Below are 13,269 nucleotides of genomic sequence, written 5' to 3'. Positions count from 1 at the left end.
GTGCCACCGACTAGCCCAACCAGTCGGTTTGCGAGCTTTTACCTTAACTTAATCAAGCACCAGCCGCAAAAACCAGCCCCCTTTTGATTTGATCCACGCTCAAGAATGGAGTACGTACCCATATCTGCCGATTCCGACTCTTCTTGCATCATCCAAAGCAAAACGTCCTCCAGCCACGATGGTCAAGTCGCGTCATGGGGTTTTGAATTGCTCATGCCTTCATTGACCTTCGCCAATGCATCAATGCGTCAACCGCGTCCGGGAATCAAGGACCGGATCAAAACGAACGGGCCGCCCCCTTTATTTCCCCCTTCTCCATGCATTCAAAGTCCCGTGCGGTTGTTGGTCGCATCGCGTTTCTTTTTACTATGTTGTAGTTCAAGGGTAAGGGTTGAACCTCACGACCACCAGGTGGTGGTCCATGCCTCTTTTCTTAGTACAGGATACGGGTCATGATGCGAGCTGTGCGCGAACTGTCAGTTTATGGCATTGAGCTTGTCTCACTTGACTCGACTTACCGCTAAGAGCCTCGAGGCTGTCGTAGATGTCCTTGATCTGCTCATATTTGATACTGCTAATATCGGCCATGAGGTAGGCGTTGTCGCCTCTGCTGTCGGAAATCTGCTTGTCGACGTTGTGGTCGCCGAGAATTTCGTTGACCTTTCGGAGCACACCAGGAACGTTTCGGTGAATGAAGATGACCTATAATGATGGATCAGTATTGAGAATGTCAAAATCGGGTTTCGGCATGGACTTACACGAGCGGTATCGGGCTCGTCGGAAGTCAGCGAACGGAGCTGGACCTCGGGGATGTTGACACTGCCCAGAGTGATACCCTGGTTAATGTAGCGAACCAGAGCCTCGCTGACTGTGTGAGTGTTAGCGATGAGTTCAATGTGATGTTCTAGGTGTGCACTTACCCTCGATACCAATGGCACGCTGAGCTTCCTCGGTGCTACCACCGATGTGAGGTGTCAGGATAAGGTTCCTCAAGCTTCGAAGATCCTCGCCCCAGGCGTTGAGGTCGTTGGTGAAGTAGTCACCGTTGGCAGCGGGCTCAGCGGGGAAGACATCAAGAGCAGCACCAGCAACCTTGCCGGCACGGCTAGCCTTGATGAGAGCGGGAATATCAACAACGCTGCCACGGCTGGCGTTGATCAGGTAGGCTCCAGTCTTCATCTGCTCGAACTGGGGAGTAGAGATCATGTTGCGGGTCTCAGGGAGATCAGGGACGTGGAGGGTGACAAAGTCAGCCTCACCCAAGAGCTTCTCAAGTGTAGGAACCTGGTTGGCAGTTCCCAGAGCCATCAAGGTAACAACATCGTAGTAGATGACGTTCATGCCCATAGCCTCAGCGAGGACGGATAGCTGAGAACCAATGTGACCGTACCCAACGATACCCAGAGTCTTGCCTCGAATCTCCCAGCACTTGGAGCTGACCTTGTTCCAGGTGCCTCGGTGCATCTCGTTGGATCGGTCACCAAGCTGACGGGCAAGAACGATGATCTCGGCGATGACGAGCTCAGCGACACTGCGCGAGTTGGCGAAGGGGGAGTTGAAGACGGCGATACCATTCTTGGCGGCGAACTCAAGGTCGACCTGGTTGGTACCGATACAGAAACAACCGATGACGAGGAGATTCTCGGCCTGTCTGAGGACCTTCTCGGTGAGCTTTGTCTTGGAGCGAATACCGATGACTTGAACGTCACTGTGATCACCGTTTGTTAGTATTCATGGTGGGGTGGGTGCACGGAGCTCATGGACGAGGGGCATTTGTGAAGCTGTCCACGGAGGGGCACAGCACAACTTCACAGAAAAAAAAGTTGACGGATGGCGGGGTATTTTTGCGAACTCACCGAATCTTCTCAATAAGCTGGTCCTCGGGGAGAGAGGTCTTGAGGGCCTCGACCTGGTAGCCCTGGGCCTTCAGGATCTCCTGCCCGGTCACATTGACGTTCTCGAGAAGTAGAATCTTGATATCCTTGGTGTTGAAAGGCTTCAGGTTCTTGGGCGCACCACGGTTAGGGAGGTTGGCGGTCCAGCTGGGAGGAGACTGAAAAGAAGCAAGCGGCGAGGTGGCCACGTTCTTATCCCAGCTGTGAGAGACCTCGCCGCGCTGGGCAGCAGCAGAGAGGTTGCTAGCGATGTTTTGGGGAGCAGGCGCCATGATGAAATGTGTCGACGGTCGCGGTCGGTGTGGTGTTGTTGGAGAAGGGTGGAGGGGTCGTAGAACAGCGGGGAGTTGGGCTTCGTAGGGAGGAATTGGAGAGCTACCGTATGTGAGATCGTTTAATTGTGAACAGAAGAGGTATCAAGGTATTGCCCGCTGTCTAAGAAAGGATGAGATTATGGTGTGTTGAGAATTTAGAATACTAGGAAGAGACTCGGACGATCAGGAGGGGAGTCAATTGGTTTTATGATGCCACCAAAATCAACGTATGAGCTGGACTACCTATGATGAGATGACTCCAGTCTAGCCAGTGCTGACAATTCAGTCGCGACGGGCCGGATGCAGCACCAGAATTCAGGCAAATAGACGTCTACCGACTTCCGCAAACTGACTCATCCTGGATATTTGATGCCATCACTGCCGAATCAGAGGGCATCTACAAGTAAATAGAGCATTCGCTAGGTGTACCCTTGCGGCTCTTAGTCGCATTTACACTACATACGTACATGAACGTGGGAGTGGAACATTGCGGACGTGACACCTTTGGCATAGGAAAACTTTTTACGTACATTAGTCCGCTGTCGGCCACGAAAGAGCTGGCTCTGTATCGTCGAACCATTTATAACAAAGAAAACGAGTTACAAGCCGAATATCCCCTTCGGCGTTCTGGACTACCACGCCGCTAACAATACACTCAGCTCTGGACAGAACCACTTTTTAAAAAAAAAATCATGCTGTGACAGTGGTTGTCTGCTCGCTTTGGCCCTTGACCGAGACCGGAAATGCCACCATGCCGTCACGCAATGGCGTCAATCTCTGCATCTCCCGGCGTCCGGTTGCTGGGGATAGGTACAGCTGTGCGTTACCGCTTCTAGCAGTCCCGCTGGCGGAGGTGATTCCATTCGGTGTGCGGCATAGTCGGAGGATATGCAGGCCGGCGCGGGATGCAGCGGAGCTAAGCGGCGGATAGACAAACGGACGTCCGTTTATTGGTTTCATCCGTCAATTCAACTGAGTATTTCATCTGCTGTCAGTTTCTTTGAAGCCAGTTACAGTACTGGTATGTTTCCTCGTAATTGGTCTTGGATGCGATCGAGTTGAGGGGGTGTTAGTTTAGTAGTGATCGGATGATGCACCTTCTTCTAATTATACCCTACCTACCTACCCTATATGTTGCCAGTAAAGTATTGTTTCTATGGGATTCCGGTGTATACGTTTCAAATGCCTGAGAAGGATTAGGAAGTCATATCAATGATAGTCTTTTACTACTTACTCGGGGAATACTGTGCTTTGAAAGTCATATGGTTGAACCTGTGGAGGTCTAAGTTCTGTAAGTCATAATACGGGGCGTCAACGACGAATGTAGGATGCCTAGGATGGATCATAGTCAACACAATCTATGTAAACAACATGACTCGCCGTTCTGTGACGTATATGCATATCCCCGGGTCACAACTGAGACATTGTCGTCGTGGCGTCGGCTCCAAACATGTCTTGCATTTGTGTGGTGGTAATAACGATCTCACCGCATTTCAATAGACACGAGCATGCAGCCACTACGTCAAAACACGGTACTAATGTAAACACAGCAAACAAAGACCAAGAGGAACAAACAAAAGTACACAGACAAAGCCGGTATATTACTGCAACAACATACAACTTGATGCATCATGGCAGAATCATTCTCTATATATTATGCACCTGGTAAACCCTTGCACCCTTCCCTGCCCTGTAAGAACCATCCCTTCTGTCACTACCTTACATCCATGCCAGGAATGAAAATCAGCGTTATTTGCAAAAAAACAAACAAGTAAAACACAAGACAGAGAGCCCCTGAAAACGAAGTAAGAGAAAAAAGGCTGCAAAAAGAGGAGGGCAACATAATAATCGCGCGGGGCCGACTTGTGCCCTCTGGCTGTGTGTCTGTCTATCAACGTGGTTTCCAGTCCCAGAGTTTGCTAGCAAAAACCTTAGGTTTTGTTTCTTGCAAACGATGCCTATCAAATGACGATGCTACCTTTTTTGTTCTGAAAAAACGGCACCGGCTGGATCGCCGACCTGTCTCAACCGCTTCCCATTTCTGTAGCCTTTTTCTTCCTGTCGTTCACCGCCCACCCTTTTTCTTCCGAGTAGGTCGGTGACTTAGATGAAATCCTTAAACCCGATAAAAGCCAATCATGTCATGAGTGAGAATATGCGTTACGTCGCGCTCTATCGCGCCGCTCAGCTCTGTTTGCACTCAGCAGCCTCCTGCTTAGGCTTGCCAGACTCATCCTGTAGATAAAAGTTAGTTTAGTCCTAAATATCAACAAAGGGTTTGCTGCGAGGTAACGTACGTCGTCGTCAGACTCCTCCTCGTCATCGTTCTCCTCGCTCAGGTCATCCTCGTCCTCATCATCCTCGTCGTCGAAATCGGCACCATCAAGCTCATCGTCCGAGATCTCCTCGAAAGCCAGAGCCTCGCCGGTGAACCAGTCGATAGCGCGGGGGATGAGCTTCTCCTTGATGTCCTCACCGAGCTGGTAGTCGAGCTCGAGGCGCTCCTCGATGTCGGACTCGGCATCATCGTCATCGTCATCGGTAGGAGCCTTGGGTGGCGAGAAGAAGTTGAAGAATGACTCGGTAGGAACGGTCTTCTTGACAATTCGGGTCTGCTTTGTGTCTAGAGTTGCGTTAGTCGCTAGGTTCAAAGAACAAAGGGGGCCAACCCCCAAAATTATCGCTTACTCTTGTTTCGCTGCTTCTTGCTCTCGACTCGGACAGTCAAGTCCTTGCCAGGCAACCACTCAATCTTGTCACCCTCAGCATGGTCGTAGATGAAGTCACCACCGTAGCCACTCTCGTTCTGGTAGTAGTATGTCTTGGTAATGGTGGTGTTCTTGAAGAAATCGTTGGGAGCAAACTCGAAGATGAGACGGAAACCAGGCTTGTCAAGGTACTCCATGCGGATGTCGGTGAGGTGCTTGAGGGCAGCCTCATCACGGTCAGTGATCATCTCAGCGAGAGAGATCTGGTTCTTCATTGCGGAGAGCCAGAACTCGGGGATACCGGAAACGTTGTCGGGGACATCGGACTTCTGCTCAGACTTGGCAGCATCCTCAGTCTCGGGCTCATCTTCCTCCTCACCGGCCTTGATCTCCTCCTCAGTAGGCTCAGTCTTTCCGTTGATAATGGCGGAACGCTTCTCGTAGAGAGGAGAGAACTTGGCGAAGTACTTCTTCTCGAGCTGGAGAACCTCTTCTTGGAACTCAGCCTCGAGCTTGGAGTGATCCTTCTGGATACCCTTAAGACCAGCGACACGTCGGCGGACAGGAGCGGGCAGGGACTCGATGTAGCCCGAAGATTGGCCCACGAGGGAGCCGAGGCGACCCTGAATCATCTGGATAAGCTTGGGGTTTTGGGCGAAAACTGAAGCCGCGGCGGCACGGTCCAGATCCTCTACAGCGGGGTTAGACGATGATCCTGGTGTTGAAGGGATTGGTCCATGACAAGTCATGTAAAACCAAAAAGAGATACTTACCCTCCTTGATACTAGCAACGCCCGGCTGTTGAGCGTGGGAAGAGATGGGAGCAGCAGTTGCGGGTGTGTTCTGAGGCGTACTGGTCAAAGGTGGGGTAGTTAGCATCGTGGATCGTGAAGCGGCGGGCAAGCAAAGAAACAAACAATCCGAGGCAGAAGATTGATATTGCAAGGTAAAGAAGGGAATAACTTACGGAGCCACGGCGTCCTGAGCACGCTTTCCACGAATGGGCTCGGCCATTTTGTCTGATAATGAAGGATCCGAATAGGCGCTTGTGATAAACGTCTTTTGGGGACGAGGTGAGGTTGAGAGGAGAGGGATGAAAGGAAGTTGAGAAAGCAGCGGCCGTTGACGTTTGCTAAATTCTGGTGGGGGGCGATAAGTCTGAAAAAATTTGGGCACTGGGCTTGTACCTACAAAACAGAGCGAGCGAGCAAGACGGGAGTGAGAGAGACGGGGAAGAGAGAGGGCGGTAGGTAAAGGTAGAGACTAGTAGTACTATGGAGGTTCCCCTCGGTCGGTCCAGTCTCCTCTCTCACTTTTTGAACTTGTTGGGCCGCCCACCAAGCACCAAGCTCAACTGGTCGATCGCCTAACTAAAAAAAAAAAATTACCTGCCCAGCCCAGCCAAACTGTGTGAGAGGATCCAATGGGTCCCCTCTCTCCTCTGGGCGGGCTCTAGGTACCTAATAGCTTTGAGTGTGGAGGCGCTGTAAGAGAGCGGAGAAGTGAGACAACAGAAACCCAAGGGAGCCGGGGAGTGGAGGAGACCTACATACAGCCACAGTAACACAGTGCATTTCCGAACGTGTTCACACGCGGCCACACAATTGCAATATGCCCTTTAGACTTTGTTTCCATTCTGTGGCGTCGCACAGGGATTGGATGCCTGATTCTCTCCGACTCATCCATTCGCAGTGCAAGGGAAGCACTCGCCACAATCTAGACGGATTCCAGAACACAAACACTCTCAGATCCCTTGCCTATCAAAGTAACCCTTCCCCTTCAGTCACCGGCCCTTCTCTTTCAGTCACAAAGGTTCTGGAATGGTGGCGCCCCCAAGGCTCAAACCAGGAACAACGACGACATATCGACGACATCCTGTCCTTGATAGAAAGAAACGGCTGAAAAAGGTGACTGTTGTGCCTTTGGCTTCTTTTGTTGACTAGATACACCCGGCCTTGCCCGAAAGGGAACACTCGGGTCTGATGGCTCATACATAATCTCGGGGAACCGCTTCAAAGTTACATGTTACATCGAAGAGTATGAATCAAGCGAGGCCAACCCTACAATATCTACTGATAGTAGTTCGCTTGTTGGACACGTAGGTACCCAACCATCAAAAAGCAAAGGGCCACGGATGGATCCGAAGTAGTCCTGACCAAGAACATACCCCTTTGGCTCGGGTAGAAGGGTTGAAGCACAAGCATATCCAACAGCTCAACTGATGGATGGTATCGTATCTCTCTGCCTACCTACATACGCGTGATAGAACGTGGCTCGCACGCACTGTGATGGACCCTGCACGATTGGCTGCAGCTTTGGTGAATCTCCGATACCAACAAGTCGAGGGATGCGTCACGAATCGCGCGCGCCCTTGTATCGTGAAGGAGGAGCGGGTTGTCCATGCAGCATCCTATTCGTCCACCACTTCTTTGTCTGTTGACAATAGATAAATAAAAAAGCGGTCGTCAAAGTGGTCGAACAAAGAAGCGGATGGCATTCACAACTAGATGCTATAGGTGGACAGCAACCCCAGACCCAGCCAAATTCTTTACCGAGGAACCTTGCTCATAAAGCACCACAATCAGGAAACAATTTGACGTGGCCCACGAGTTAACATGTTGGCCAATCCTGTAGCTATTCTATGAACACTCTGAGCCAGTAGATAACTGCATGTCATCACTAAACTCTCAGAGTTATTGACGTTATGGCCTGAACCTCGCTATTCTCAGCCTTGCGTCTTGTACTAGAAACAGCCAATGATGTTTGGCGGGGCCAGTTCGGCATATCGGTATGCTTCTCCGGGTCAGCCTTGGTCAGGGCACGAGCGCTGAGCCAACGACGTAATCGGGCGACCTGCAACTTATACGCAAAATTCTTATCTCAACTTGAGAATTTGTTTGTGTATCATGCGAACCAATTCTCCTTAATCGAATTGATGGATGAAGACGCTCCCCTTAGCCCGGAGCTGGGCCAAGATCATGGCCATCGCCGCCACCGCGCATCCAATGCCAATGCCAATGGCAACGGTCGCGCTGGACTTTATCGAATGAGCTCTAATCAGAGCAGGTCGAGCATCTTTGAAGATGTTGAGATGGCGCATGAGGAGGTAATTAGCAAATGCTCAAGCCATTGTCATTGTATGATCGTAAATACTAACGATCTGTCCTTATCAGCTTTTCTCTGGTCCTGTTGCCGAAAGTCTTCCCACCAGTGTCTCGGCATTTTCCCATCGACGACCTCGCGCCGATTCGACTGCTAGCTTCGCCTACTACGATGACGATAACGAAGGATTTCCCGATGATGACGACGCCGAGAGTGTCGCTGTGCAGAGCATTGCTGGCGATTACGTCCGACGCAGCGTTTCAGATATCGGAGATTTGGAATTTGGTGTTGATGGCGCCGAGGAATACGACGAATCCCCAGAACGAGACTATCGCATTTCTGAAGACAATTATGCCCTGCGCAGACATTCATCCGCATACTCTCGCCATTCGGTAAACGCCCATCTCTTACGACGAGATAGTACAGCTACTGCTGGAAGCTTTCGTCGCCATGGGCGTGTCAGTCAAAAAGTTTATCTAGAAAACGAAGATCTCACCATCGTCATCGCCGGTTTCAAGACAAGCAAGATTGGCTCTGCGATCTATATCTCTTTGTGTATCCTTACCTGCGGTCTCGCTTATCTCCTCTTCCGATGGCTGCCCCGGTGGTACGTTGGTCTGCTTGGACAAGCAACCTCGCTTGGAGAATGCGAATGGGTCGTGATAGAGAACCAATGGGGTGAACTTGTCACTATGGATGTCCGATCTCAGATTTATGGCCGATCTTTGTCAACAGTTTTTGGCCTGCCAGAGAAATTCTACTCCGATGCATTGGACGAGGATGTTGACCCTATCATTGACGACCTCCGAACACTAGATTATCGCTACATTCGACTGTGCTTCCACCCTCTTAAAGACAAGTTTATGCTCTTCAATGGTTGGAAAGATCCCAACTGGACCGATGTGCGACTGACTCGTGCTGGCCTGGATACCGATGAGAGGGGAGTTCGTGAAGTTGTCTTTGGCAGCAACCTCATCGATATCGAGCAGAAGACAACTGGACAGCTTCTAGTGGACGAAGTTCTGCACCCTTTTTACGTCTTTCAGATCGCCAGTCTTGTCCTATGGTCCATGGACAGCTACTACTATTATGCGATTGCTATCTTTCTCATGTCGGTTGGTAGTATTGCTGCTACCCTCATTGAGACTCGAGCTACCATGAAGCGTCTCCGCGAGATTTCGCGATTCGAATGTGATGTGCGAGTTCTGCGAAACGGTTTCTGGCGATTCATCAGTTCAAGTGAACTGGTACCTGGAGATGTCTACGAATTGAGCGATCCCAGTTTGACACAGTTTCCTAGTGACAGTCTTTTGCTCACCGGTGACTGTATTGTCAATGAAAGTATGTTGACTGGTGAATCTGTTCCCGTTTCGAAGTTGCCAGCCACCGATGAAACTTTGCGCACAATGGACCTGGGAGCGTCGTCGGTCACGCCTGAGACCGCCAGGCACTTCCTATTTTGTGGTACCAAAATCATCCGCGCCAGAAGGCCTCAGGAAGACCAAGGAGACGACGCTGTTGCGCTCGCCCTCGTTGTCCGGACTGGTTTCAACACTACAAAAGGTGCCCTGGTACGATCGATGCTGTTCCCCAAGCCCTCAGGTTTCAAGTTCTACCGTGATTCATTCCGATACATCAGTGTCATGGCTATCGTTGCTGCTATCGGATTCTTGGCTTCATTGGTTAATTTCGTTAGACTTGGTCTTGCATGGCATCTCATTATTGTGCGAGCGCTCGATCTCATCACAATTGTGGTGCCTCCTGCCCTGCCTGCAACTCTGACTATCGGTACCAACTTTGCTCTCAGTCGACTGAAGAAGAAGCAGATCTTCTGTATTAGTCCTCAGCGAGTCAATGTCGGCGGAAAGATCGATATCATGTGCTTTGACAAGACAGGAACGTTGACGGAAGAGGGACTGGATGTTCTGGGAGTTCGAGTCGTTGATCGCGACTCGAAGAAATTCAGTGAAATTGTGACTGAGCCTCAAATGCTCTTGGCTGAAGCCACACGACAGAACGCCCAGGATACTTACCGCGCTGCGCTGCACACTATGGCCACCTGTCACTCTCTGCGGTCTGTTGATGATGAGCTAGTCGGAGACCCGCTGGATCTCAAGATGTTTGAGTTTACACGCTGGACATACGAAGAAGGAAAGCAGAGTGCTTCTGAAGAAGATGAGGAGCAAGGTGGACTGGCGCCCTCCATTGCTCGACCCCCTAACGTATGGCTCCTGCGGTGACAGTGGGAAACCGATTACTGACATTCTTATAGGGCAACATCGAGCTTGGTGTACAGAAGTCGTTTGAATTCGTTTCCAATCTGCGACGCGCCAGTGTCATTGTTCGACAATTCGGTCAGAAGAGTGGTGACGTCTTTGTCAAGGGAGCCCCTGAGGCAATGAAGGAAATCTGTCGCCCTGAAAGCTGTAAGTGTCCTAGCAAACTAAGGATACCTACAACTACTGACCCTTTGCAGTTCCCGATGATTATGATGAGCTTCTGTCGTGGTATACTCACAAAGGTTACCGTGTTATCGGTGTCGCCAGCCGGCATCTCAAGAAGCTTAGCTGGGTTAAGGCTCAGAAGATGAGTCGAACTGAAGTTGAGAGTGATCTCGACTTTGTTGGCTTCATTGTGTTCGAGAACAAGCTTAAGCCCACAACAGCCGCAGTTATCGAGGAGCTTCTGGCGTCCAACATTGGCGCAGTCATGGTAACTGGTGACAACATCTTGACCGCCATCAGCGTGGCCCGCGAGTGTGGTCTCATGGATCGAAAGGCTCATTGCTTCGTGCCGCGCTTCACTGAGGGTATGTTTCAGATTTATGAGCTTTTGGAACCTATTCTAACCTGAACAGGTGATTTCCGTGATGCGGAAGCCAAGATCCAATGGGAGAGTATTGACAACAACCTGTACCACTTGAATGAAAAGACCTTGCTTGTAAGTTCTTGTTGCAGCTGTGGCCATGATGGATCACGACTAACACCAACAGCCTCTACCTCCTCCTCCAGAGGCGGATGCTTCACTGCCTTTCGAGATCACCAGCCTTCGTAACTATACTTTGGCTGTCAGTGGTGATGTGTTCCGATGGATGGTAGACTTTGGGTCGCCACAAGCCCTTCAGCGGGTTAGTAGCTCGTTCTCCATCTCCTGTTACCCCTGCTAACAAGCCTCTAGATGCTTATCAATGGTAAAGTGTTTGCCAGAATGTCCCCTGATGAGAAGCATGAGTTGGTCGAGAAGCTGCAGAGCATTGATTACACATGTGGCTTCTGTGGTGACGGAGCAAACGACTGCGGTGCTTTGAAGGCCGCAGATGTTGGCATTTCTTTGTCCGAGGCAGAAGCTTCCGTTGCAGCTCCTTTCACGTCTCGGGTGTTTGACATCCGCTGTGTCTTGGAAGTCATCAAGTAAGTCGAGAGTAACATTTCGATCGAAGCAGTCTAACCATCTTATAGGGAGGGCCGAGCCGCTCTGGTCACAAGCTTCAGTTGTTTCAAGTACATGAGTCTGTACTCAGCGATTCAGTTCACATCAGTCACATTCCTTTATGCCAGGGCTTCCAATTTGGGAGATTTCCAGTTCCTCTTCATCGATCTCGCTCTTATTCTCCCGATCGCTATCTTTATGGGATGGGCGGGACCTGCTCCAAGACTTTGCCGCAAGCGACCTACCGCGGACTTGGTCTCACGAAAGGTGCTCACGCCCTTGTTGGGGTTCATGCTTATTTGCATCTTCTTCCAAGCTGTGACTTATGTCACTGTCAAGGAACAGCCATGGTATATTCCCCCCGTGGTGCACAAGGATGAGCCTAGCATTGAGAACTCGCAAAACACGGCACTTTTCCTGTTCTCTTGCTTTGAGTATATACTCTCGGGAGTTATTCTTAATGCTGGACGCCCATTCCGGCAGCGAACCACACAAAACTGTAAGTCTTCTCATTCACCACCTTAATGTCAGTACTGACCAGAATTTAGGGCCATTTGCCATAACCATCTCCATCGCGCTCTTGATCACCGTCTACATGATCCTGACTCCTGCTCAATGGGTCATCGACCTAATGCAGTTGACAGACATGAGCTGGGACTATGAACTGTTCCTGATTGGATTGGGTGTTGCGTACTTTATCGTGGCCTGGGCTTTTGAGCACTTCCTTGCCATGAGACTGGCTCGATTGATAGGCTCAGTCAAGCAGTCAGTGACCGGAAAGGCCAAGAAGCGCAAAGAGTATAAGGTGATTGCGGAAGCATCCCGGATTTAAAGAGGAGGAAAACAAGCAAGTTGCATAGCGATTGGGTGAGAACAGACTTATGTTCGTGAGTATTGATTGGAGCCGATATAGAGTATAAAGACTGCGAAGGAAGCGTGAAGCTGTTGGTCTCATTAGAAAGATCAAAATAAAAGACATTTGGTTGGATAAAAGACCAATGCCTAAATTACTATGGACATATTTGCCGAACCATTCTTCGCTGTGAAGGTCTCAATAATACGCATTGTGCCGTTGGGGACAGTTTCCTAGAAAGCACAAGAGTTCTGGATAATTTCAGATTCTGGATTTCCCATCAATGGGAATGCAATCGCTGATAAGGAACATGATATGTTGGCACTCGGAATATCGTGCGCATCACTTCGGAACTGTCATTTGATCTTTTTCTTCAATTCAAGAGCCATTTTTGCCCTATATACACTGCATTGAACCGCCTTGTCCTCTAATATCGATGCCCAATGCCTTCTCTGTTGTAATTGCCGCAGGAATAGAAGTATTTGTATATGGTAATCGTTTAGTGGTCCCAAGGGTGCTTGAGGCCGAGGAGAACGGCACCTGAATTATGTGTTAGCAATTGATCCCTAGAGCCAATCCCTCGCGAGACAGCGAATTATTCAAGACGCACCATCCTTCTTTGCCCGGTACATAAGCTGTTTTGTTTCATTAGCAATTCATTCATCTAAGCGTTGTAACCCTGACTTTGATGCTCCAATCCGCGATTCAAAGTCGCAAGGTTCCAGGGTGACTCACGAAGAACCACATGCCAGCGCCTAGAGCTGTCGCGGTGAATCGGTAGATACGGGGAACGTGAGCCACCGGGGGCTTAGGAGGGCCGTTGAAGCTGTGGTGACCGTGACCAGCCATGATGAAATCGGATGTGATAGTCGCTCGTTTCGGGGTTCTATACTACAAAGACCGGAGACGTTAGTGGGAATTGAACTTGGCGGAGACATTGAGATGAGTGATATATCAGGATTAACGTA

The 13,269-nt window shown here is 50.1% G+C and overlaps 3 protein-coding genes across 3 annotated transcripts; 1 reads left to right on the top strand and 2 right to left on the bottom strand.

Annotated features, from left to right (window-relative positions):
* Positions 1-433: 433 nt before the first annotated feature.
* On the bottom strand, positions 434-2,167 carry FSUBG_5682 (d-3-phosphoglycerate dehydrogenase 2; the record flags this gene model as incomplete). Its single annotated transcript, XM_036683804.1, has 5 exons — positions 434-462; positions 519-702; positions 759-868; positions 921-1,708; positions 1,857-2,167. The coding sequence occupies 5 exons, from the start codon at positions 2,165-2,167 to the stop codon at positions 434-436; spliced, it is 1,422 nt and encodes a 473-aa protein (XP_036538816.1).
* A 2,226-nt stretch (positions 2,168-4,393) lies between these two features.
* FSUBG_5681 (nucleosome assembly protein) lies at positions 4,394-5,931 on the bottom strand (the record flags this gene model as incomplete). Its single annotated transcript, XM_036683803.1, has 5 exons — positions 4,394-4,444; positions 4,507-4,832; positions 4,898-5,632; positions 5,691-5,770; positions 5,885-5,931. The coding sequence occupies 5 exons, from the start codon at positions 5,929-5,931 to the stop codon at positions 4,394-4,396; spliced, it is 1,239 nt and encodes a 412-aa protein (XP_036538815.1).
* A 1,921-nt stretch (positions 5,932-7,852) lies between these two features.
* On the top strand, positions 7,853-12,280 carry FSUBG_5680 (ATPase; the record flags this gene model as incomplete). Its single annotated transcript, XM_036683802.1, has 9 exons — positions 7,853-8,023; positions 8,091-10,241; positions 10,292-10,445; positions 10,496-10,828; positions 10,877-10,959; positions 11,012-11,146; positions 11,197-11,429; positions 11,478-11,947; positions 11,997-12,280. The coding sequence occupies 9 exons, from the start codon at positions 7,853-7,855 to the stop codon at positions 12,278-12,280; spliced, it is 4,014 nt and encodes a 1,337-aa protein (XP_036538814.1).
* Positions 12,281-13,269: the final 989 nt, after the last annotated feature.

This window comes from Fusarium subglutinans, assembly GCF_013396075.1.
Source record: "Fusarium subglutinans strain NRRL 66333 chromosome Unknown NRRL66333_c0000057, whole genome shotgun sequence".
NCBI classification, from domain to species: domain Eukaryota; kingdom Fungi; phylum Ascomycota; class Sordariomycetes; order Hypocreales; family Nectriaceae; genus Fusarium; species Fusarium subglutinans.
Note: the sequence above shows the minus strand (reverse complement) of the source record. Positions and strands in the feature narration are given on the sequence as shown.